Source organism: Plectropomus leopardus, chromosome 17 (assembly GCF_008729295.1).
Source record: "Plectropomus leopardus isolate mb chromosome 17, YSFRI_Pleo_2.0, whole genome shotgun sequence".
Taxonomy (NCBI): domain Eukaryota; kingdom Metazoa; phylum Chordata; class Actinopteri; order Perciformes; family Serranidae; genus Plectropomus; species Plectropomus leopardus.
In genome coordinates, this window is record NC_056479.1 from 21,186,572 (window position 1) to 21,213,182 (window position 26,611).

Here is a 26,611-nt window from a genome sequence, read left to right on the forward strand (position 1 = left end):
ATACCTACATTTAAAACATTTTTTATGTAATTTTCTTGTCACCTTTTACTCATTCCTTGCAACTTTTGGGACAGTCTGAACCCACCTCAAGAAAACTGATGATTATCCAGGTTTCAAAGCACACACATGGTGAGACTATTTATTTATTTAGTTGTTATAAACCTTTATTTGGTCACAACAAAAAACCCTCTGTGAATAATGGTTACATATTAAAGGAATACCTCAAACACTAAAATGATAATTTGTGTATCAATTACTCACCCTGTTACGTTAAATTTTGAAGAACACTGTTTTACTCACAAGCGTCCCCACAAGAATAACAGAAAGATGGAGAAAATACTGGTGTACACAGGGCCATTTTAGCAACAGTATACAGGTAGTGTGCCTTAACTTTGCTTTAAACGGCACACATTTGCCCAGATACGCTACCCGTTGCAGCTCGAGAATTTTGTGGACGTGTTTTAAATACCCCTTTGACATCAAAATTAACACATGGGTATTTTAAACCTGCTAAAAAAGGCTATAAACTCTTTCCAATTGCCAGCACAGCAGAGCTGTGTACACAGCTCTGCAGCAGACAAGTATGCCTATTTGTGTGTGGGGTAGTGTTTTAAGGTGCGACACGTTTGACATCACGGACGGGCTTGCAAACAGTAGAAAGCAGCATGGACAGAGGTCTGTGAAAACTTAATGGTGGTTACTTTTCTTTATACATCACTTACTTTATCAGTCTCTCCTTCAAACTTTCGATCAATATTTTCGCACTGCTTAGGTGGAGAAAGACAATATTAAGTGTCAGCGCGTCATTGAATCTCACCAGTTAAGGGGCTGAAATTATCACTTTCACCCGAGTGTTGTGTTTTCATCAATAGTGATCGTAGCCAGAGGTGATTAATACCATGCAGTCAACTGAACCCGGTGCGAATGCTGCGAAGCGAGATATGAGTGGGTGCTAGCATTTTTTTGTGCAGCGCAAAAGAGGCTAAAAAATAAAATTTAATGATAAATAGTTAATACAGTTTAAGCCCAGGATTGAGGCACCCTTTTACTTCAATTCATCAAGAATTTTCTTCATCTTTGGATTCCCTGTTCACTGCAGAGGCACGTGAGAACGCAACACAGGGTAATAATTGATATACAAATAATCATTAAGGTGTTAAGTATTCCTTTAAGCCTGGATGAAAAAAGATAAAAACAAAAGTTTTTTAAAAACAAAAAACAAAACTGTGGAATATGAAGGGGATATAGGGTTGACAAATATGGCAGAACTTTCTGTCAAAAGTTGTCTTCCATTTATGAACAAACTCCTGAGTGTATCAACAGTACTTTGTGTGGAGAATGACGCTTTACAGAGCCTTTACAAATTCTATTTTACATGTTAATCTCTTACAAATCATTAATGGTACATACTTGCTCCTCAAAAGCAATTTCTACATGTTTAAAAAACACTTTGCAAGATGCAAAGGCTTTGATGTATAAAACACTACTGTACAAAAAAAAACAAAAAAAAAACCCACACACACACTCCAGCACAGCTTAATATTACAAAAACCATGTAAAGTAGAAATCTTTAGTGCATTTTTTTTGAAAGCACCAGAGGATGTGCTGAATCAGGCATTTGAGGTGATTTAGCTGTTCGGCCTTCAGGTGAGAATACGTTTTCTGTATTTTGTGATTCAGTCATTTCCATCTTCAATGTGTGTACACTTCACTTTAACAGTCCTTTGTGCGCACACACACACACACATACACGCACACACACATCTGCCCAGCTCATTTCATACTGAGGTCAGGATCATAAAGAGGCAAAAGGCAAAACTTGATTTACGTTGTTGCCTAAGTATTCATCCTTTTACCACAACATAACCTGCAAAAGTGTGCTTTTTTCTAATTTAACAGCCAAAAACGTCTGGACCTTAAAAGCGGCCTCTGAGTGATCATGTGGACGTGTCTGATCTCCTCTGTGGTTCAGGGAAAGTCGTCAGCAAGGTGCTGCAGAGTGCTCTTTTCAAGACCCAGGTGGATCGCATCAAGGTAGTGCAGGAACCTGGAGGAAGAAAACAAAAACAGACTTGCATTTGTATGAGTTGTTTGCTTGCACTGCATCTTGCACACAAATAGAGTTGAGCTTTTACTTTTACACATTTATTTGTAGCCAGTCATGTGTACGTACCGGCTGCCTGTAATGAGAAACGCTACCACATCCTGCAGACACTTAAAACCAAGGCCTGATGCTGCCGGCCGAGAGGAAAACCACACGGGTGCAAATTTATCAGCAGGGAACAAGGTGACAAAGGTTAACCCTTTAAAATCTAGATGAACATCACTTTTCTTGTGCAGCACAGCACTAAATTTTAAATGCAACATATTTCATGTGCAACATTTTTTTTTTTTTTTTTAAAAGCTGGAGCAACGTCACTTTTTTGCGCTGCGTTTAGACGCCTTTTACAAGCATTTAAACTTTTGAACTTTGAGCAAGTTAATGTGGCTTCTTCCAAAAACTTAGGAAAAAAGGAAATGAGCAACTTGGTGAGAAATGTTTAACAAACAGTAGATTCAGAAAATGCGTTTTAAAAACTATAGGGAAAATTGTCTGGGGGAAAAAAGTGCTTGGGTAACTATATAATAATTACTTTTTTCAAAATTATGTTACAAAATTACTACAAAACACACTTTTCCCAGATCATTTCCCCGTTGTTGTTGGCTTTTTTTAACTTCCTGTTGTTAAAAATAATTTTCAGGTAATTTTTTTGTACGTTTTAATAATTTCTCTTCCCATGTTTTTGATCGAACTCAAGCCAATTTGCTCAGGTTTCAAAGGATTCAAGAATACCCCAAACAATGTATATTCAAAACTTTGTGTTAATTCCAAGACCTTTCCAGGCCTGGAAAAGTTTTTTTTAATATTTCAAAGCTTTTCCAGGAATTTCATGAAGATATAGCCTAAAAACATTGTGATATTCTGTTAAAGCCATATCGGCTGGCCCTATGTGTTTATGGGTGAATGTGATATTTGGTGTAAAAGCACTTTGAGTGGTCGGAAGATTAGAACAACACTATACAGCTCAACTTTATCAGGCTGATTAACAGCCCCCAGCTTGACATTTTGTCATACAAGCCAATTATCTGATTTTTTCCTGAAAGGTAACACGTTTTCACCCCTGAACTAACTCTTGTTCCTGCGTGCTCACCTCCGTTTAACCTTGCCCTGCTCCTTCAGCTGCTCTGATCTGCAGATGGTGCGAAGGGTCGGCAAGTAGTCCAGAGCGGCTGACGGTCTGTTGCACAGAGCGCCAAACACTCCTCTGGACATCAGACTCTCCATCACTTCTCTCCTCTGCTGGACCAACCTGGAACATATAAATACACATTATCTCTCTTTGAACTGGTTATCTGGTCACGGTTGGTATTCATTCGGTCTCTGGCCCATTACACCCTGACCGGGCCACAGCGCATGAAGTTTATATGGTACAAAAGTTGACAACACAAGGCAGGTTTCCATTACTGCGCAAAACTTAAGCGATATTTTCAATATCTGCGAGATGGCAGCATTTCCATTGAGTGATGTTATGTGACTTCCCTTGTGATAACATTCCCATAAGCATGACGATGGACGTTCAAAACATTAGCAGTTTTATTTCTATTGCAGCCACCGCACCAACCGTCAATATTTCCAGTCGAAGGCCACTTAGGCGTGTTGTGGAGTGATAATGGAAAGGCAAGCCCCTTATACATGGGAGCGGCCACCTATGAGGGATTTCTGGGAGGCGATAGTTCACGATTTCATAGATGAATTGTGGATTCAAAACTTCTAGATGATCCGCTCAGCTTTTGAAGTTATGCGATGCAATAACACCTCTTGCAGCGCCTGCTGCATCATGCCCGAGGGAGACAGTTCCTACCGACACGTGCATGGCCACAGCATTATGTCATGTAAAAGCAGTTTGGCAAAAATGTGGCTTTTTCAAATCGCCTGATATACCACTTCACGCCAGCATAAAAACTTTTGAGCGATAAAGGGTAGTTTTTTGTCAAAACTGACGTGTTTCCATTCAGCGTGTTTTAAATTCTCAATTTCAATTTGCGCAATCTGAGAGTTAAAAGAAACCCGCTTAATGCGTAAAGAAAGAGGAGTAAGACTCACTGTGGTTGACAGGGACCGTCCTGAGTGAAGCTGTAACTCTCATGATGAGCGGCCACAGGGAGGGTGAGTTCTTCTGCAGCCTCCTTTCGCAGCTCTCCTTTCAGCTGCTGAGCTTTATCCCAGGCCTCCGCTACCGAAACACGGCACCTGTGGAAGCTCAGAGCCTCCACAGCGGCCGGGATCTCCGAGACATCCTCCCAGCTCCCTCTGTCAGGCTCTACCCTCGACTCATCTGTCATCCCGTCTTTCACCACCGCACCGACCGACGCCCTTCGTCTGTGACTGTCCCTCTCTTCTGAATAACCAATCAAGGATGAGTCCATGTATGACATGTTGTCTAAAAAGTCAGCTATCGATTCCAGACACTGGGAGACTGGGAGACTTTTCGCTCGCTCCTCTGGAGTCAGTGGTTTCCTCTTCACCATCTTTGAAACTAAAATCTCTCTGACTTCTTCCTTTGCTTGAGGAGCGACCTGCGGCTTGCAGAGAGACAGAAAACTGTCTTCTGAGTCCGAGTCCAGTCCACCCTGGTCGGGTAGACAGTGACGCTTCTTGTTCTTCCTCATTCTGTCGGACACTTTAACTGGACTGCCGTCGTCTGAGCAATCCGCCGACTCTGCCGCGTGCAGTAACTTGGCATGGGATGGCAGCTCTTTTGGATTAACAGAAGGATGTTCTTGTGATACAGACTCAGGCTGATCCAGTTTGAGGGTAGAGATAGTCAACTGTGTGAGTGGCAGCGGTAAGAGAGTCTCCATGTTGGAATAAAGCAGGTCCACTCCTCGTCGTTTGCCGTTTGCCAGCAGCTCCCAGCACGTCTCCTCCCTCAAACTCTGACTCTGTTGACAACAAAACTGATCAATTGCGAATTAAAAAAAAAAAACTATGTTTTTACTCTTAGCTGTGTAATGAGGCGTTTACCCTGAGCAGCTCCCAGACGTCCCTCTCAGGTTCAGCCCTCGGCAGGCCCAGCATGCTCTCCGTGCAGCCGGTTTCACAGTGAGGGAGAGCAGGTGGGACGGTCACATCACAAGTCTCTGTAAGAGGGTAAAAGTAATTTATAATAGTAACTTTATTGTATTACGCTTTTCTGAATACAATTACAGAGTGTGCTTTAACAAATGACATGAGAGAGAGGGGGGGAATAAAAAGTAAATAAATATAATATTGTCTAGGACAAATCCTACTAGTCAGTTAAAATCCAGATTAAAAAAGGTGATGTTTAAAAAAAATACAGATGTTGTGTTGATTGCGAACTGCACTTCATTCCACAATTTAAAATATATCTAGCAAAGCAGCTGGATGCTTGTGATATTGTAAGCTCACCAGTGGTGTTGTGGTAGTTGATGAGATGGATGTACAACACGGTAGGGGTCGACAGATTATTGAGCACACTGATTATCAGGGCTGATATTTGTTTTTGTTGTCAATTTTGTTTTTTATTTTAATGATCACTGATGAAATCAATTGATTAAAAAGTGCAAAAAAAAGTGTCTGCATGGGAGGAATTTTCACCTCAGGAAGCTATTTTTATTTATTCATTTTTTATTAATATTTTCACTTGACTTTATGAAAAGAGTAATTGCTGAGAACTTGCTGTATATGAAGAAAGTTTCAGTTTTGATTAAAAATGTCCTTTTTAAATAAAGTTTAAATACATTTAAAATTAAGTTTTGTGTTGGAGTTTGTTATATTCTTAAATTCTAAATTTCAACAGAAATATTTTAATTTTTATCATAAATGCATATTGATTCAAAATATTGGTTATCGGTCTCATTAAGCACTAATTATCAGTGTCAGTATCAGCCCTGAAAAACCAATGTCAGTCGACCCCTACCACAAATCACGCTATAACCCATCATATCTTTGATGTTTCAACTTAGATTGAAAAATCCAGATTAAAAAACACACATTACATCCTACTGGCCATCGCCAAAAATGAGACATTGCAATGAGATAGAAGACAAATCTCCCATTGTCTGTTGCTCTCAGAGGTGAACAGCTGTATTCCTCTAGAGGGGATAACTTATTCACTAAGGAATGACACATTTTTTCTATAAAATATGGCAACCTTTTATAAACTGTATGGAGTATTTTTATGGTAAATGTACATCAGTTTCAAATATGGGTAATCGGTCTCATTAACCACTAATAACCGGTATCAGCCCTGAAAAACCAATACTGGTTGACCACTTCTCATCTCCTTACCACTTTTGCCACTGAGAGTCAGCGGCCTGGTTACGTGGCGGCCTCCTGCACTGCGAGTCCAGAACTGCAGCTGCAGTAAACTCTGCCTGATGTCACATCCATTGAGTCTCAGCAGAGAGCTGACATCCAACAGGTCTGTCCTCACGTCCTCTGTCAGACACAACAGCCTCAGGAAGCTGCCCACATCCGGCTGCACCAAGAGGACAAAGACAACTGAAACACTGACTGATGCACAAAATAAAGACTTCTGATAAATGATCTCCCACATGATTAGCATCAAAAGATCAAAGCCACATTGAACCCATTCAGTCAGTAAGATCTAAGAGTGAAACTGCAGAAATGATTCACTCACCACTGAGGGCGTTTTGAAATGGATCTCTTCAAAGTTGCCATCAAACATGGTGCTGAAAGCAGGATCTACAAAATGATTAAGATTAGATTTAAATTCAAAATTTCAACAAGAGAATAGACAAATCTGTTTAACACACCAAACTGTAAGACATTTGACATTTCTCCTTTTACTCACCACTGGTAGTGAGGATGACTGGCCTCTTCGTAGTGGTCATAAATGTCTTGATGGCAGCTAGAAACCCAGAGTCTTCCTCAAAAATAACATCCACTTCTTCAAACAGGATAAGCGACGTGGCCGTCTTCTTGCTCTGTTCTTCATTGTTCTTCTCTTTAGGGGTTGTAGATTTGACTGCAGGGTCTTTTTGCTTACTAGCACCTTCATTTGCTTTTATGGCTTTCTTGGAAGGAGCTGCATGAAGAGATGAGGAAGAGAGAAAAGAAAAAGCAAATTATTTGCTATCAAAGTCTGATAAAAAAAAACTCTGAATGGTTATTAGGGATGCAAAATATTGGATATTTTTTCCTGATTTTCGATATGCCAAAGTATAACGACTTATATGATCAATAACCAATACAGATATATCCACTTTGTCCCACCCAATTTAGTGATCATCAGGTCTCTTCTGTAGTGGGATTAACATCATATTAAGCAAACTCTTATCGTGATGGCCACCATTAAGGCATAATATACAATGCATTCATTCATTGTGCAAAATAAGAAAAATACTGCATCTTAGAGTTGATGTTTGTACATGTTAACTAAAAAAAATCAGTTTGCGATATAAGCAGAAATCAGCATGTTTGCCATTTTTGACATTTCATTTTAAAGCCAATATCTGCTGATACCAATGATGTGTCGATTATCGTACATCCCTAATGGTTAACCCTTTATGCACGTAAACATTTACCAGTTTGTTCATTCTTCTTAGTGTTGGGTGGCTCCTTGGTGGTGGGTCGGCCCATTTTGAAGAAGTTAGCTAAAGAGGTTGGGGCCAGGCTTCCTCTTTTTGCACATCTTGGGGACTGGGGATGTTTCCTTGGAGAGGACACGACTCTACGAGGAGAGTTGAGCTTTCCTGGAAAATGAAGCAATCAGCAATTAATTTTAGTTTGGATTCATCTTGATTTAGAGATGCATCAGCAGCTCGACTGGCCATGACCAGTGACCAACCAATGCCTCTCAGATACTGCCAATTCTGTGCAAATTACATTTACATGCATGTGCCATATGATGATCATATAACCGACTATTGTCACAGTCGCTGCAACCCGCTCTTATTCCCAGGTTGTCAAACAGCTTTGTAATGCTTTGTTTGTTATTAGAGAAGCTGAAGCACTTTTTTTTAGAGATTTGTTTGAGTGAGAGTGAGAAAAGGTCCTGTACCCTGGTGCACTTCTCAAGAAAGTTAAAGTTATTGAATAGTCAGGGTCTTATTATTGTTATTATTATATATAACTGCTGTCAAAAATAGCAGAGAAAGAAAGAAAAAAATAAAGAAAGAAAAATAATCTGAATCAAAAGGTCAGACTTTTAAAAAAAAAAATCGACAAACATGCAAGAAAATTGAAATCAGTGCATCTCTACTTGTAATGTAATATTCCTGCTTTATTTAAATCCAACCACAAACAAAATACATATAAAACAGATCCTCTTACGAGCCGGCAGCTCATTAGAAACTGTGCTATCAGTGTTAGCTCTGTACATACTGGGAGAGGATCCAGGCTTGAGAGTGCCAGCGCTGCTGCTTGTGCCGTAACTGTTGAAGTAGGTGGGTTTGTGGGCGTTGACCCCCTGACTGTCCACCTGGTGTGACTGAGTGGCTTCCTTCAGCTGGGAAAGAATCAGACGGCCACTCCGCTGAGACGAAGCATTCACTTCAAACACCTTGAAAGACCAGAGAAAAGTTAGGAAATGAAGATGCTACTTTCTACACGTGTCCCAGTGATGAAGCTTTTGTACCTTGAAGCCCAGCTCCTGGGCGCAAGCATAGACTGCAGCAGTCTTTCCAACTCCAGTGGGTCCTGTGATAAGCACAGTATTACACAACGTGTCCTCGTCATCCTGGGGGTCCTCTTCCCCGCATTCCCAGTCCGAGTCTAGAGACAAAGAGCCAACATGCAGTTAACACAACTCCTCAAGCTGAGTTACTGAGAAAAATAAAAATATTTCTTTAATCTCTCACCGTTGCTGCCTTCCTCTTGTTTCTTGTCTTTTTGTTTTTTTCTCTCTTCTCGATCTGTGCGGAGTTTCCATTCCTTTAGCCAGCTGTACAAAAAACATTCACCCCAACGTTACTGATAAGAAGTCAACGGTACCCCCAACAAGCCCATATTGTGCAAATGGGCTGACACTATTTAAGAGTCACAGTGTAAAGCAGATACGGTGGCTGCTGTTTTACACAGGTGCAGTGACATTCGACATTTTAGTTTCTCACCTGTGCAGCCGTCTCACTGAGGCAGTGTTTCCTATGATGTCACTGGAGTGTTGAGGCTGATATTTGTCTGTCCATAACACGTCCTCCTTCACCACATCTGCAGGACAAACCAAAGACTGAGTTTGAGGATTTAAGTATTTGCCAAATTACTATATAACAGCAGATGAAGTTAAGATTTGGGATCCATTCACATTGAATATTCATGTTTAACATTCGACTGATTCAGCTGACATGATTCAAAGTTGCGTTGAGCCCTAATTGATTCAAAGCTTAAAGACAGTTATAAAAAAAACCTGGATAATTCAGACTAAAAAAATGTGATACCTCACCTTTATTTCCAGGATTCTCCCCCAAAAGTGGCTCATCAGTCACAACCACACAGTCATCTTCAGACGGGCTGGGAGCAGATTTGACTGAAGGTTTCTCTTTCTCATCCGCCTCCTCCTCTGGCCTTGATCTCCGAGATCGTCTCGTACGGCCTCCCCTTTTCATTGGCGCAGGCTCGGGGAGTTTCTCCTCTGCACAGTCGGCGCGTTGCTTCTTAGCGACCTTCCCTGTCATTTCCCCCTCATCATCCGTCCTCTTCCTCTTCCCTCCGACTGGTTCAGCAGGCAGTTTGGTGCTCGTGACTCTGTTTACAGCCTCTGGTTCTAGTGAGGAACATGCAATGGATGTTAAGAATAAGAATTTGTTCATTTCAATTTTTTTATAGTCTCTCTTTTGGCTGGTTTGTAAAGATTAACCCCTAAAAATTTGAGCGAGTTGGCTTGCCATCTTTCAAAAACATGGGAAAAAGGCAATGAGCAACAAAAGAAACAGCCCAAAAATTAGCAAGAAAGAAAAGTTCAGTAAAATGTAAAAATTGAATTAGTAAAGGAAAAAAAGTAAAGGAACGCTGACTGGAAAAAATATCTACATTTTACTTAAAATAAATAAATAAATCCAATTAAAAACTAAAAAAAAATTTTTTCTTCATGAGACATTTTCCTCTAGCTAAATCTACTATTTTTTTTGCATTTTGTGGAATATTTCATCCCCAAATTACTTATTGCCATTACCCCCATGTTTTTAAAAGGAATCACACCAATTAGCTAAGTGTTCAAAGGTTTAAATACTTGTGAAAGGCATCTGAAAGCAGCACATGAAAAGTGATGTTGCTCAAGATTTCAAAGGGTAAAATAATTAAAATACTGCCTGAATATTTGTGTTTTGAGGACACATTTAATAACTTAAAATTCTTCTTGAACATGTCAGTAGATAAATGTAGGGTAAATAACAGTCTGAATAAAACTTTAAAAGCAACCTGATGCTTTGCAGTGCAAGATTTCTCCTGTAATAACTGCCCGTCAGACTGACCTGAGGCTGTGCACTGCTGCTGTTGGTGGTCAGCGCGTCTCTTCAGGAAGCGCGAGATGAACGTCTGAACAGGAAAGGAAGGGTTAGAGGTGCCGACCTCCTCCGTTAGAAGCTGACGAACACTTTCAGAGATCTCAGGCCTCCAGCCTGAACCCTGCAGGAGGAAAAACATTGTTATTAAATATTTTGTTTGATGTTTATCACCAGTGTAGCTCTGAAAATCCTCAAAACACCACATCCGTTTTGGGCCTTTTATAGAAGGTTTAATTCACCACAAACCACAAAATGCACAAAAATACAAACAAATTGGACAGAAATAAGAATTTAAATGTGTTTTTATGTATTGTTTTTCTTTATAAGCCTTTTAAATACAATATACAGGAAGACAGGTAGCAGATATAAACTACACTAATCTAAGATTCTGATCCTGCTTGACATCTAACTATGTAGTTACCTTCATCATGAGTCATTTCAACGTACCCGTTCAGAAAAGGCTCTCGGGGCGGGTCGTGTCTTCACACAAAGGGAGCCACTAACAGACAGACGTGGTTTGACAGTTTGACACCAAACCTCTTTCAGATGACACAGTAACGAAGACTCAGGCCACAGTAGACTCCAAAGAGGACAATCTGTCAATAAACAACAAAAACAAGTTTTATTGGGTCTCCATCCCTCTGGATTTACTAGTCCTTTATAATAATGAAAATAATACATAAAAAAACAACTTAATTATTTAACCCCAGTTCAGCACCGAGATTTGCTAGGACACAAAAGCTCACTTCAGAAAAATGTATATTATATTATGAAATTATAATTATCAGTGCTTTGATGTTGGAATTACATTAATGCTGTAGGTGGTCAAGGACGGACTAATTTAAATTTCTTCATAAGCTGCTGGGTAGCTTGTGAATTTAACCCCAGGATCACAAAAAGGTTTATCTTCACCTGTAATAAAACAACATAATCTATTTGTTGAGAATGTTTTGTATTAATATCAAAAAAATGTAGTAAATTAAATAGTTAAATATTTTCCCCTGAATTGTGGTGAAGTAAAAATATTAAGAATCAGCAAAAAACAATGCTCAAGTAAAGTGCTAGTATCCATTTATCCGTGATCGCGTTAGTGTCAAAGGAAGATGATCAGTGCACTTGTTACCGTTCGGAGGTTGGTTAATGTGAGTAACTGGTTGAAAGGAGGAACAGGAGAGAGAGTACGCCTCCTTGGTGGCAGCAGTTTTGGCCATTTGTTTCCTAAAGGACTCAGGCAGGCCACTCTTCAAAAACTCTCTGCGCGCCCTGAACTGCTCATCGTCCTGGGAGTTTTCTGAGCCCTCGCGGCTGCTGTCGTCAAAGATGGAAATCACCGCAGACGCCTTCCGAGCAGTTTTCTCTTGGCTCAGCGAGGCCCCTTTGCCTGTGGGAGAGAAAACACACCATCATTAGATGAGATTAAAACAAAATTAGAGCTTCCCCTTTAAGTCGGAGATTCGAATCATCAGTAGACTGAGATTGCTTCAAGTCGAGCAATCTGTTTTTTTGCTAGTCAGTGTGCTGTGCAGTGTACTGGGCTGGTTTTGATCTCCAGATTTTGCTGTGCAGCACGGAGGAAGAGAGAGAGACTGCTCTTCTGCTTAAAAGTGGTGAAAATATAGCTAACAGCAAGTTAATATGCTGCCATCTCTGGCTTTTGTTTGATACCTAGTGTGTAAAAATGTTGTTGCACATATACGACCGGCCCTTAGCGCTGTTAGCTAGTTTACTACACTTCATAAATGCTGCTGTCACACTCTAAGTCCCACAGAGCCCCGTTCAAACTTCAAAACTTTGTACGGAAAACAAAAAGAATTCCTAATTCTGACTCAGGTGCAGCCTTCATCAAAATGACAAACAGTAAACGATGATTTAGAGCATTAAGACTACCTGGGACAGCCTTAGTGTCTTTGCCAACAGGTGCGGCTTTTCCCAGAACTTCATTGAGACTACGTAAAGGCTTCTGGGTTTTAATCTTCGCTGGTGCTTTCTGAGGAGCGTCAGTCTCCTCATCCTCCAGGCAGATGATGGAATCCTGAGGGGGAAAAAATATAATGACAAAAATAATAATCAATCAGTCGAGTTTAATTAAGGTTTGAACAGAACTTGGTAAAAAAAAAAAAAAAAAAGCTTTCAAAATGTGCCCTTTCTTCTTGGAATAACTCACAGAAGGACCTGAAATTGTCCGAGCTGATATCTATGAGGGAATTTAAGTCAGTTTCATGCTTGCGTATTTGTGATGTGTGACAGTTGTATTTTACTGCTTGTATTCATTGATGTCTTATGATTCCCTCTTGAGAAAGAATTTGTGATCAAGGTGCAACATGAATAACCTGATATACGAGAGCGCCCACATTTAAACAGCAAACAAAGTCCCCTACATAACTAAGATGTATGTGTGCAAGTTAAAAATAGTAAAAACAATTTCATGATGTCAAAAGATAAAACACTAAATTTACATATATTAGGATTTTACCGTATTTTTGTGTTGTGAAAGTGTGCTGTTGTGCCAATGTAGAAGACCCTCAGAGTCTACAATGTTTACAGCCAGCTCATTGACAAATTTGATCAATTTCAATACAACACAAAGATCCACATCCATCACAATAACAGCAGTGTAAACTTTCCCATCAACACTGTGAAATCTGCTTTGTTTGCCTTTAGCTGTACCTCATCTTCACAGTAGCTCCTCTTGGTGGAGGTTTCAGTCCGTGACGAACGCCTTAAGGTGCCCTTCTCCTTCTCGGCCGTTTTTTTACTCTGCTGAATCACTTTGGCTTTCTCCACCAACTTCTTTGCCTGCCTCCTTGTTTTAGAGTCAGTTGATGTCTGAAAAATATAAGAATCAGCATCAGCTTTGGCCGCTTACACAAACAAGGAATTTGACTTCAGTTAGCTTTGCTCTCAATATACAGGAAATTAAGCATTAAATAGAAAAGTAAAATAAAAATAAAAACAGATACAAGCTGAAAAAGTTTAAAAAAAACTTACTTTAGTAGCCGCAGAAGTGTTTGTGCCACTTTCAGCCTTTGTCATGGACATATTCTGATGGACTCTAGTAAATTTAATCCTTACGAAAAAGAAAACATTGAATTAGAGCATTAAAAAAACAAAAGCATCATTAAAAATTGAAACTGAAGACACATACATATACTCTCAGCTGCCACAGAGCTAAAACTAATGCTGTCTAATCCTAATCATAACGTTCATGAAGGTTTTAATATTCATACTATACTATAATATTTAATATTTATACTATACTATATTTATAATATATATATTTTAATAGTTATACTTAACATTAAATACAAACTGGAAACTGATAGAGTTTTCTGTCTGTGCTCTGCATTCATTTAATCCGTGTTTGTGCAGATTTTCTAAAAGCTTGCGGTTGCGGATGAAATGAAGCAGTACCACCGGAGATCGGTGGGGCAGTGTAGCGACACACGATTGTAGGAGACGACAGACACTTTTAAAAAGGAAGGAATCTAAAATGCAGTGCACATGTTCCAATGTACTTAAAGACCTCACAGACCACAGCTGTCTACGACACTGCCTCCGATAAAAAAGTACATTGATATAAACTCCTTCGTCTTGGATCGAGGCAAAAGAAACTTGGTCAGAACATCCCTTATAATAGTATTACAGATATTATACAACAATGTCTCGCTGTACTAGGTCCCAAGACTATTTTGTCCTTGAAAATCAGTCTGTTAATACTGTAATCGGGAAATTGGCTTTTAAATATTAGGCCCACACACAAGTAGAACAACCAGCAGAAGCTCTTAAAATTAGGCACCCTAATCCCTTTTTATCAATTTAAATCCCCGCTGACTGACAGGGTACAGTGAATGCACGTGTTTCCTCCGAGTGATCCTTTGTGTTGATGTTCTGGGACTACCTGTTGATGCAGGTACACACACAAAAACACACAATGCAGTGACTATTGTGTGTTTTTGATTTAATGTGCACTTTAATATCGACCTCATTTCTCACGTTTTATCCATGTATACTGTGGCGTGCTTTTGTTGTTTTATATGTAATTTTATCAGGGCGTCCTTGTAAAAGACAGCTTGCTCTCAATGGCCCTCTCTGTTTAAATAAAGGTTAAATAAATAACAATTAAAAAAAAGTTAAATTATAATGGATATGTCTTACCTGATTGGACTTTCTTTTGAGTCTGGTGGGCACACTATCTCTGCTACAAAGACGCCACGCTTGGACTTTCGCGTCTTTGGGGTGGACACCTTTGCGGGGCTGTCACTGGGTAAAGCGGCGGCAGCATCCTTTGACTGGTTGTGTTTCCTGGTTTTCCTGACTGGAGTTGTTGGGGTGGACTCAGGTGCTTGCCTGACTACAGCCTCTCGTCTGGACCTCCTCACTGCTGGGACGGAGGGAGTTGAAGTGATGGGAGGCTCTTCTGTTTTATCATCTATCTCGATTACTGTGGCCGCCGTTTCTTCCACAGGAGCAGCGGCGGGTGAGCTGGTGACTGCCTCCGTTTGTTCTATTGGTTTCTTTTTGGCTTTTCTTGCTGGTTTCTTGTTGGCTGCTTTGTTTTCCTGAGAGACTGCAGGGACCTGCTCAACAGAGGCTGGATTTGCAGCGTCTTCTTCTGCAACTTTGTCTGCATCGTCCAAAGCCTTCTCTCCTTGCTGCTTCTTGCCCTGGCTCTTACCAGGTTTGGTTTTGGGCCCGTCCAGGCTGGGCTGTTTGAAGGCGGCCATGAACTGCTTCCTCTCTGCCTCACTGCACTTGGGCGTGGATTCACTCTCCAGCACGGCCAGCTCTAGATCTTCCTCTTGAAGAACCACGTTGGATTTACGCTTGACAGTCAGAGAGGCAGACGGGGGTTTGTGTGTGGTCTCTGTATGAGGAGACGATACCACCTCTGCAGGGCTCGTTGCCCCTTTTCTTCTGTTGAAGATGGAGGCCAACTTTTGCCCTGCGTTGGTTTTGTCCTGTTTGGGTGAGACTACATGTACTTCAGCCTGGATGGTGACAGTTCGGGGTGAGACTTGGAAAGGTGACTCTCCAACTTTTTCTTCAGCTTTTGAGATGTCCAACTGGTCAGTGTCCATTTCTTCTGCCTCTGATGTGATTTTACTTTCATCCTCTTTGTCCTGTGCGTCTTCCATGTCCTCTTCACCTCCGCCCTGACTCCGCACAAAATCCTCAAAGGAGATTGTTACCGTGCTGTTGTTTAACTGAGAGGTCTCATCCACATTGACCTCCATACTAACATCACACAAGGAGCTCTCTTTTTCCTTCTCCTCCGATTCTGAATGCTTTGCCTTCCTAGAATTTCGCGCTGCGGCCTTTGACTTGTTTTGCTTTATCTTTTGAAGCGACAATTGGAGATAATTCAATAGTGTTCAGTTCTGGATTAAGTTTGACGTTGTTCTTAAATTTGGAACCATCTTCATCTTCTTTAACCTGATCATCATCGACAGTTTTAGTTGCATTCCTCTCTGATTTTTCCTCAGCACTGAGCTGGGCCATCAGGGCTGCTGTATCACTGCCAAAAACACCACAGCTGCTGTTTGCTTCTGCAAGTTCCTTTACAATCACACAGCTCGACTCCTCTGTGGAGCTAACGGCTTCAGCCTCCACAAGTTTTCTTGCAGCTTTGCTGGCCTTTCTACTCCGTCTCTGAGGAGGCTGTTTCACCGCTGCCTCTGGGCTGGTGTGTTTTTCTGAAAGCTGAGACGTCTGATGGTTCTCTTTCGACTGTTCAGGTGAGCTGGTCTTCTCTTTGGAGGATGGAGCCTTCCGGCTAAAGTAGTCCATGATGTTGTTGGAGCGAGGAGGTGAAAAGGGCTTCTCCACAGGCTTGGGCACAGGTGAGAAATAGTTTGTGATTGTCTTGACAACAGGACTGCCACCATCTTTGCGAGATTTCTTGCAAGGCTGTAAAATGAGTGACAAAGTTAGAGAAGTATTTCACTGCTGGAAAGATCGTCTTTCAAAAAAACTGGGCTGTCTGTGCAGTAGAAAGACCGTATTCTTTTCAAAAATGTTATCTTATCTAACAGTGTTATCTCAGTTTTTTAGCCTCAGTTTTTTCAATACAGACAACAGCATGGCGTCACTTCTTGTTCCCAAATTCTCATATTATAGCTTAAGAGAGCACTAAAATGTGTATCTGAAAAATATTTTAGGCAAGAAATAGGCAACCCAGTAACAGAGTCTTGACTTATATTTTTTCAGCACTGCCTAGTTATACTATTTAAACTGAGTTTGGTGTGTGTTTAAAAGAGTGGGTGTCTCTCTCAATCCACTTCTATAGTCTTTGTGATCGTAGTGGCAGAAATATTATTATGTCTATAAGTACAATTTGTAGTTTCGAGCAAAAGCCCGAGAGTCAGCTAAAATTTTAAGCTGAGAAATGATAAGGGAGATCTGGACGCTGGTAAGATAGAGGAGGTTTACTACAGTTCATTCACATATACAACCCACAATTTTAAGATGCAAAGCTAAATGAAAAAAGGGCAAAGTATCCCTTTAATCAAACATGAAAATGCTTAATAATGAATAAAAACACATTGAAACAGCTACTGCATGTGATGCATAAGGCTTAAATCTGTGTTGTAAACATACCTGAGTGTCAAAGTCCTCAATGACAGATGCCATAGCCACAACACCAGCCATAATGTGAAGCAACCTGAAGCAAAAGGAAACACTGTTATGCTCATGGAGAGCAGAGCAGAGGTTTGAGATAAAGTATTAAGTTTATGATCTAACATTGTTATAGTTTTTAATAAGGTTTCATGTTTTAACACTTTGTTAAAAAAACATATATATATATATATATATATATATATATATATATATATATACAGACACACACACACCTAAAATATAAATGTTGTGGAATAAAGATTAAATATTAAAGTATGTGAATGTCATCATGTATCAATAACAGATTTATTCATGGTGATGGTTTAGCATTTTTGAAAGGCTTTAGAGTCCTTCACAGTCTGTGTGAGGAGGCCCCAGGGTGTCTGAGGGTAAAGATACTTTTAGATGAGAAACCTGAAGATCTTTAGCAGCAAATTTCAAATTAAACAGGTCTGTATGATGTGAAATATAATATGTAAGGCTGAATCATATTCTATTACTTTGCATTATTGTTATGCCTGTGTCCATGCATTAGGGTTGCAGCGGTATACCAGTTTCATGTTATACTTTGGTCTGAAAATTGAATATCAACATACCTTCTATGTTTGCTTACCCAAGGTAATGAAAAAAAAAAATCAATCAGAAGAATCTCACTTATATATTTTAGCTATTTTCAAACTGAGACTTTTACACATACTTCCATTTTTTTTTTTTTTTAAATGGTTTGAAGTTTTAGGTGTAGTAATAAGGTGTTGTTCAACAAAAAAAAAGAAAAACAAAAATTATGTTTTCATTCCTTTAAGTATAATAATAATTCTTCGTCTTATACCATATATACTGTCATATGGCAATAAAGCAATGAGCAACATTGTAAGAAATATTCCACAAAACTGCCGAAATGGCAGAAATTAGTAGATTTAGACTGTTTTTTTTTAATGTAGGGAGAGAAAAAAATAGGCAGCGAAAAACAAACTTAACTTATAATGAAAAGGTTGCTCGGAACTCGCTGTATATGATGTTGAGCATTTCAGTTGTAATTTAACGTTTGCTAAAGGCATTTGAACAAGGTTTTGTGTTGCAGTATGTTACATTACCAATTGCAAGTATTGACAGAAATATTTTTATTTTCATTGTAAATGCATATTGATTGGTTATCAGTCCCATTAACTACTAATACTCTCGGCATCGCCCCCCCTACACCTACTGTAAACAGCTCTGCACAACACAAAGGGTTTTGTGAAACAACATAAATACATACTATGCATGCAGTGAAGAGTTCTGGTTAAGCATTCAGCATAGAAATGATTATGTGTGCAGGATATTTCAATAATTTCATAAAGGTTTCACGAACAGCAACGTGACAAATAATAATATTCCTGACATGGCGCCGTGTAACATTAGCTCCAAGTTTTTATGCAAACTGACAGCGACTAGAAAAACAAAGGTCGAGGGAAACACTCACCGACAAAACTAAACTTGCTGTAACTTCGGTCTTCTGGCCTTTTTTTATTCACTTCTTCGTGTTTGTGAATAAACAGAAGCAAAGTTCATTGTGTGAGGCGGATAGTTGTGTGTGTTGCCACCAGACATAAAAATTTCACTGCAAAACAACAAGCTAGCAGCCGCCGGTAGTCGCTTCTCTCAAAGCAGCTCCGCTCCTCACAGGTCCCCAAAGTGCCCCAAACATTTCCAAAAAGTCACCCACGGATATATGAACGCACAGGGAAACGCGTTAAACCGATATTGTCCAAACTGTTTCGAGCAGGAATTCAAAATACATGTTTCTTGACGTGTCTTGCTCTTTCAAAAACGCGCCAGACCCGTCCTAAACGAAGAGCGCCAAATATACGCGACCTTTGGCATGGCCGAATTCAACCAATCACAGGAGAGAAAACGCCTCCGTCATCGGCTGACGTAGTTCGCCCATAACAAAGATGGCGTGTGGCGTAGAATTTAATGTAGCGGGGGAAAGTGACAGCTACCCCTGCTGGCTCCGCCGAATATTTTTGAAATAGTTTTTATTTATTTTTTATTTTTATTATTTTTTTACATTTTGTTATCAAATGTAAATGTAAAATTATAAAATTTACTGATAAAGAAATTAATATTGTTGAATATCAGTAACAAATCATGTTTTTTAAATAAAAGATTCCTCACAAAAATATGCTTTAAGATCAAAGTGAAAAACAGCTCAAAACATGAAGATGCTGAATAAACAATTGTTTATGCATTTCCACCAAATAATTACAAAAAGAGCTTTCGTCATCTATATTAATAACAGTCTATATTTAAAAATAATGGAACTTGTAAAAATACACATATTTATTGTTCTTGGAATAAGCAGGCTAAGTTTAAGGTGTTGCCAATTTTATTTATTTATCTATTTGTCAAATATAGGCATGCCATCAACAATGTAAAGTTGTACTTATATAAATTTTACTTGTAATTGCAAATATGAAAATATGAAAAAAAAATTTAAAACTGTTTTTAAAAATGATTAATAAATCTACCATGTACCTTTGTCATTATTTATCAGTGGTGAAAGAAGTGATCCAGTCATTTACTTGAGCAGATTAGCAGTACGACAGAGTAAAAATACCAGGTTACAAGAAAACGTTCTGTAATCAAAATCATATAGGAAAAGTGGCCTACATAAATATAAGCGTCAATATATATATACCAAAAGTACTCATACTGCAAAATGATGCATTTGTAAATAACATATATTATATAACTGGATTATAATAACTAATTAATGTGTAAGTAGCGTAATCCATAATGATACATAATTATTTAATAAATGATTTATATTTTGTATTAATTATCCTAAATCTGAAAAGTAACCAGTAACTTCAACTGTCAAAAAAATAATGGTGTAAAAAGCACAATATTGGCTTCAAAATGTGTATGTATGAATGCAGTCTATAAAGCACAATAAAACTGAGTACATGTACTTAGTTACATTTGCCACTGTTATATATTTACAACGTTGCAAGAGGGGTAATATCTTTAAAGATAAATGTAGATTACACTAAAGCAATAACATTTCTTCAGGGTGTGACCAATGCGTATCACCTTGCGCCATCTTCAGGGTATAAAGAAGCTGATACACATTGGTGTTTTTTGAATGTTACTTGCCTGATGCATTAAAGGCTTTATCTTTCTCGAATCATCCTACTTGGCCAGACTTCGATCTTTTTTTTGTTAAAAATTCCTCCTTTTTATGAAAAACAAATACGAGTCAAGACTGCAGCCTGCGGTTGATATGGTTTTATATAATATATATTATTTTGGGTCCTTGGTTCATCTCTCTTTCAGCTAAAATAATCTAAAAAATATTTTCTCACTAAAAAGAGTGCCTGCGTCGGGTTTCTACAGTGTCTCTGGAGACACTGCCATCAAGAACAGTGTCCAACTTCATTTTGCCTTTTTCTGGGAAAAACCTCGTCATCGGTTGATAATCCTCGTCTGTCAGATGGCTTTCATCCAACTTCTCCACATAACTCGCCGTGGCACTCAGGCTGCCCACCCCAGAGGTGACATCAGAGTGTCCAACTCTAATGCTCAACCACTCAGACACCCTGGCACGAGCTCTGTCACTCCAAAATGTGCTCCCAACCTCTGAGGGAACACCTCCGCTCACTGAAAACAGAAGTTAACTCGTGTAAGTCTTGATAGCAATGCACATATATGGAATTTAAAAAATGCAGAATTACCACCACGCAGCTGTATGACTCCGCGAACCACTCAAGTTTCTCTCAAAGAGGTGTTTTAGAGCTATTATTTTCACAAGAATAAAGAAGATTTAAGGTCACATTGACCTTGACCTTTGAAAACCAAATATTTATTTAGTTCATTGTTGAGTCCAAGTGGACGTTTGTGTTATTCCCATAAGGCGGTCTTAAGATATGTTCACAAGAATGAGACAGAAAAAGTCACAGTGACCTTGACCTATGACCGCCAAAATCTAATAAGTTAACCACTGAGTCAACGGGGAACATTTGTGCCAGATCTGAAAAAAATTCCTTTAAGGTGCTCTTGAGATATTGGCTCAAGAAAATGGGACGGACGGAAAGTCAATCCAAAAACATAATGCCTTCGTTTTCACAGAGGTATAAGCTAAACATATTCTTGGATTAATATCAAACTCACTGGTTGGAATAAAGGCTCCATCCATGCTAGCTGCCATCTTCAAAGATGGTACTGCTTCTTCTTCAGGTTCTTGTGCTACGGCTTTCAACATCCGGTCTATCAGCTCCTGCTCCCTCCTGTTCCACTCCTCTTGCCAGGACAGCATTAGTTTCTGCTTTTTGCCTAATTGGTCTTCAGCGCTGAAATAGTGGTCCTTGTTTCTTGTTATCGTGTCAAAAACTTTCTCAAAGAGCTCTACGACTTGAAACCCATCACTAAAGCGATTGCAGTTGAGAACATGGTATCTGTAACCACACATTTCCACAAGCTGCTTGAGGGCTTTGCCTTCTGCCGCAATGTGCTCCTCAATGGACCTTTCCTTGAGCCAGTCCCCCCAGGTGAACAGCACCATGCAGTGTCTCCAGACTCTCTCGCTGAATGGCATCAAGAGCTCCACCACTGCTTTGTAGTCATTCTCTGTAAAGGCTTTGGAGGTGGGAACAACCAGGAAAAAAGCATGAGGGCCTGGAGCACACATGAAGATGCTGCGCTGAACTTCACTTTTGAGCCAGTCGGGTGTCATCGAGTCTGTAAACCAGCCTGGTGCCTCGACGACTGAGATGTTTACTCCAGCAACATTTGTTTCATGTTTTACACACATCGTGCGCCTTCTCTGATCCTGGAATTCCTGTAAATAACAAAATATAAACCAAAACAATCATAACAGACATGACAATTCAAATGTAATCCACCTAAAACCTTTTTGTGGAAACGCATTTCGCTTGAGGCAGTAGGCTAGTGATGTGCAGGTTTTTTAAAGCCCACACCAACCTGCCATATGAGAAACAGTCGACCTCACCCGACTCATGAACAGAGCCTATGCATTAATCAATGACCCAAACCCGTAAACTCACTAATCCCAAAACCCCCAAACCTGAGCCGAAAGTTTCTGGTAATAACAACCCACTTGCTGTTGGCTATATTATGTGTCATTTCTAATAAGTATCATAATGTATATATATATGTATATTAAAAAGTACAAATAGGAAGACAGCAGCTACTCACTTATCTTTTAAGTGGTTATTCTTGATTTCGACTGATAACTTACATGGTTCGTTTTTATGAGCGCACACCTGATAGATAAAGTTGTTTGTTTACGTGACGATCCTGGAGCACATATTCAACTGATATTTGCAGAGGGAAATTATTTTGCTGAATATTGGGGCCAAAGATATTTAAACATGTCTGACTTCAACAGATATTCCTGGTCAAAAGCCAAATAACGGAAAGCCTGAGCCCGGCAGTGCTGATGATAACGTTTCTTGCTGTGTGAGAAAGAAATGGAGAGAGGGGAGAAGAAGGTGGAAGTTGGATTATTGCACCTCTCTGAAAGTTATTAATAAATACTCAGAGGGCTGCTTTGTCACTTCATGACCCGTCAACCCAAAATCCACAATATTTTCCAACCCAAACCACCAGATTTGCAGGTTATCCCATGGGACCCGCGTGTGTCAATGCACATAAGGAGTATATTTGCTTACCTTCTTCATCCAAGCCGTGCCAAACAGCTCTTTAAAAAGGATCCTGTTTCCTGCCATACTCTTCCCCGACTCTTTTCTGCCAAGAAGTACAAACCTCTTGTAAGTGATTGGCTGCATCTCCCCTGGAGAAAATGTAAATTTTTTGTTGACAAATAGGCTAATACAAATAAAAGTAACAAATATCTATAATGGTTTAAATGATGGAATTTATTGAATGAAATTATTACCTCTGAACAGCTCTCTTAGTATTCTTGTTTGTCTTTGGGTTATCCGCCTAATCCCTCTTGCCATCTTGTCTACAGCCTCTTTCCTTGCCTCTATCTGCTCTGCATGACCCAGGTCAACTTTGTAATGAGGATCCCTGTTTCCTGCCCACATCTCTTCAATCTTCTTGAGGAGCTCTGTTACCTGCCTCTCATCACTGCGATCCGTGTTGTCCAGAACATGATACATATTCCCACACTTCTCCACAAGCCACTGCAGACCTTTCTCACTCTCGATACGCTCCTCCACAGTCTTCACTCCCAGCCAGTCACCTCGAGTGAACACAACAATGGTGTGTTTCCAGACTTCATCTGTGAAGAGACTCATGTGCTCGTGGACCGCTTTCTGGTATGATGCATTAAACGCAGATGCCAGTCCGACCACGAGGAGCACTGCGTGGGGTCCTGGAGGGCACAGATGCATGCTGTTCTCTATTTCCAGTTTATCCATCTCAGAGAGGTCCTGAAGGGTGCTGTTGTAGAACCAGCCAGGAGAATCTACCACAGTGAGCTGCCTGTCTGCCACCATGCCGTGGCTGATTTCACAGTGCTCTGTTGTTCTACTGTAAAGAACAGCAAATGCATCTTTTCTCAGCATGGTGTTGCCCGCTGAGCTCTTGCCTGACCACTGTGCTCCAACCATCACCATCTTTAAATGTGTTGGGGGGGGTTTGCCACCTATGCAAAAAGGGGAACGAAAAAGATATTCATGCTTGTAGTTTTGTGCATCATAATATTTGTCAGGTTAACAAACAAGCTTTTCCTTTGAGTGTCCTTCGACACAAGAACAGGCCAGACTGATGGATGGACAGACAGACAGACAGACAGATGGACGGATGGACAGACATCAGCGGGAACAATGCCTGCGGCCACAGCTATCACTGCTGCAGACAAAGACATAAAAACTGAAGCAATTCAAGCCTTCTTTTATGCAAGAGCTGCTGTAGAAATAAGCATGGCTAATGAACAAGCACTGTGAAAAAATCAAGTTGTTTGTTTTTTTTATTATGTGACTCACCTTCAATCAGTGCTCTCAGTTTCCTTCTTTTAGTCTCCACTTCAGCAAACCTCGTTGTTGCTCTTTCAGCCATTTCTTCCAGTTCCTCTTTCAGAGCATTCCCTTCAACTCTGTCAACAGAAAAGTGACTGCCGGCATTTTCTGCCATCATCACCTCTATTTTCTTGAAGAGTGTTATGACTTGAGTGCTATCCTGCCTATCACTGATGTTGAGGACATGCTTTCGGTTTCCACATTGTTTAAGAACCCACTGAAGAGCTGGCCACAAACTGATTACGTGTTGTACATTTTTATAATTACATGGAGCATCCGCAGTGAACAACACAATAGTGTGATCAAACACTCCTCCAGGGAAAAGTTGCAGGTGTTCCTCTAGTGATGGTTTGAAGATCTTAGGAAATGTTAACTCAATCGGAATGACTAGAAGAAAGACGTGAGGCCCCGGGGGACACAAGTGGACACTGTTCCTGATTTCTATCTGATCCAGCTTTGGGGTGTTTTCTTGTGGGTAGTGCCACCACCAGCCTGGAGTATCAACCACTGTGACTTGTCTGCCATGGACCTCCTGCTGCCTCGCAACACTGTGGGCAGTTCTTCTGCTGGTGTCAAAAACACTTTTGCCCAGTATGATGTTTCCAGCTTCGCTCTTATTACTGGGGTCACCATTTAATTCTCTCCCACCGATCAACACAATCCTGAACTCTGGGGGCTGCTGACTATGTCCTGTGAGAGAGACGCGCTATTATCTACAATAGACTGGTTTCACTCTATTATCAGAAACAATTCTATAATTAGTCCAATGATGACAACTGTTTCACACAAATACACAAATACAAAACAACATCTAACCAAACACAACAAATCACATCAGACATTATGAAAAGTGCATGCAGTGTAACAAAGTAATCATGTCAGTTAGATTCAGTGTTTGAGGTACAATGAGGTAAGTTAGAGGCCGTACTCTGACTTAACAGGCTGACAGACTGAGGAACAGTACAGTTCCTCAACTTGTTAAATCAAGCCTGCTTCAAATAAAGTGTGTCAGGGGTCACATGTAATATCACCAGCCAAGTGTAAATGTCATTTCTGTTAAATAAATTCATTGATTGATCCAAATGGCAATTAATCACTGATAAGGATGTGTTCCTGTATAGGCATGGAGGTCACAGTTATTGCTCGACTGGTGTATTAGACTGCACTAGTTTTCATAAGTTAATAACAATAATTTCCACAATATATCCAGAATAAAATTAAGAGCATCTGATGTCAGGTTGTTAATAATGCCTGCATGAATCCTCAAAAGCCAGTGACCTGATTATCTGTCCTACAGAATTACAGCAACATACAAATGATGTTAACTCAGAGGGAAGTAGAATATTTCATTCTGTAAAGTTTAATTCGAATCAGACGAAATACTTATTTAGAATATTTTCTTGTTTTAACATGGATTCAAAGCCCAATTGCTTCTTCTTATATGACATATGAAAGTTAAATGTCCCTGTTAAAAAACAATAAAACATAACTATTCACTGCAATGTCCTGCCTTAGCAATTGCACAACTGGTTGCCGGAGAGCATGATTTTTCAAAAGACTTATAAACATGAGTCAACTCACCGGAGGTGGTAAAAGCATGTACATCAACTTCCATTGATGCCGCTGATTTTTCCGCTTCCATTGGAAAACTCTATTGACAATCAGGCCGAATCAACAACAGTTTGTTGCAACACCAGTGACATAGTTTGCATACAGGGAAGTAGATCTGTACTGAAAGCTGTGAGAACAAGAAATGCAACTTTTCTCAGAATATGATACTACTACACCCTCCTCTGTTTTTCATTGACTAGGTTGAAGAAGGTGTGGCCTGTGCTGTAGACCTGCCTCTATCTGTGTCTGTAACCTTACCTCTATCTGTTTAAGAGTTTTGAATTTGGTGATCGGAGAAAAGAAATAAGTTTGCAACAATGGCATAATTATGAATATGGTGCTATTAAATATTGCAATGTGAGAGTAACAAATGAGATTTTTTACAAAAAACGATACACAGACATTTATCCACTAAACAATGACACTACAGGTTGATGGGCTCCTTAGGACTGATTGGAAACAGAGCATTTGTGAGTTCTCCTTTGAGAGGTACAGTTACCACACTCTCCTTCTACTAGGTTAACCCTTTGAAGTCCAAACAAAGTGGCTTAATTTCTTTCAAAAATATTGAGCAACAAAAGAAATGACCAAAATAACATATTCAAAAGTACAATAAAATTACCGGAAAATCAGTTAAAGAGATAAATAAATAAAAGTAATTGATTAATTAAAAAAAACTAAAAAGAAAGTTTAAAAAACAAGACAATGGCCTGGGATAAGTGTTTAAAATAAAAATAAATCTTTAATTTAATTTCAAATATGTAACTATGATAATTATCAATACAGTTTTTGCTAGCTTTTCCTCTTTTTTTCTCAGCTTAAAAAGAAATCCAAATCTACTTATTTCTTACAATTTGTGAAATATTTCT

The 26,611-nt window shown here is 39.6% G+C and overlaps 2 protein-coding genes across 2 annotated transcripts; both read right to left on the bottom strand.

The window, feature by feature from the left end:
- Positions 1 to 191: 191 nt before the first annotated feature.
- On the bottom strand, positions 192 to 18,957 carry atad5a (ATPase family AAA domain containing 5a). The gene is given in 23 exon segments (XM_042505476.1): positions 192 to 2,047; positions 3,192 to 3,350; positions 4,145 to 4,983; positions 5,066 to 5,181; positions 6,353 to 6,542; positions 6,705 to 6,769; positions 6,879 to 7,112; positions 7,612 to 7,779; positions 8,411 to 8,588; positions 8,664 to 8,800; positions 8,887 to 8,969; positions 9,139 to 9,235; positions 9,468 to 9,788; positions 10,495 to 10,648; positions 10,975 to 11,123; positions 11,651 to 11,908; positions 12,415 to 12,559; positions 13,195 to 13,353; positions 13,516 to 13,594; positions 14,683 to 15,845; positions 15,847 to 16,434; positions 17,125 to 17,188; positions 18,608 to 18,957. Coding segments are annotated over 22 exon segments (5,412 nt in total). The 5' UTR covers positions 17,176 to 17,188; positions 18,608 to 18,957; the 3' UTR covers positions 192 to 1,968.
- A 1,040-nt stretch (positions 18,958 to 19,997) lies between these two features.
- LOC121956725 (GTPase IMAP family member 8-like) lies at positions 19,998 to 25,882 on the bottom strand. The gene is made up of 6 exons (XM_042505097.1): positions 25,713 to 25,882; positions 24,099 to 24,821; positions 23,045 to 23,758; positions 22,818 to 22,939; positions 21,298 to 21,964; positions 19,998 to 20,787 (listed from the first exon to the last, which is right to left on the bottom strand). The coding sequence occupies exons 1-6, from the start codon at positions 25,771 to 25,773 to the stop codon at positions 20,492 to 20,494; spliced, it is 2,583 nt and encodes an 860-aa protein (XP_042361031.1). The 5' UTR covers positions 25,774 to 25,882; the 3' UTR covers positions 19,998 to 20,491.
- Positions 25,883 to 26,611: the final 729 nt, after the last annotated feature.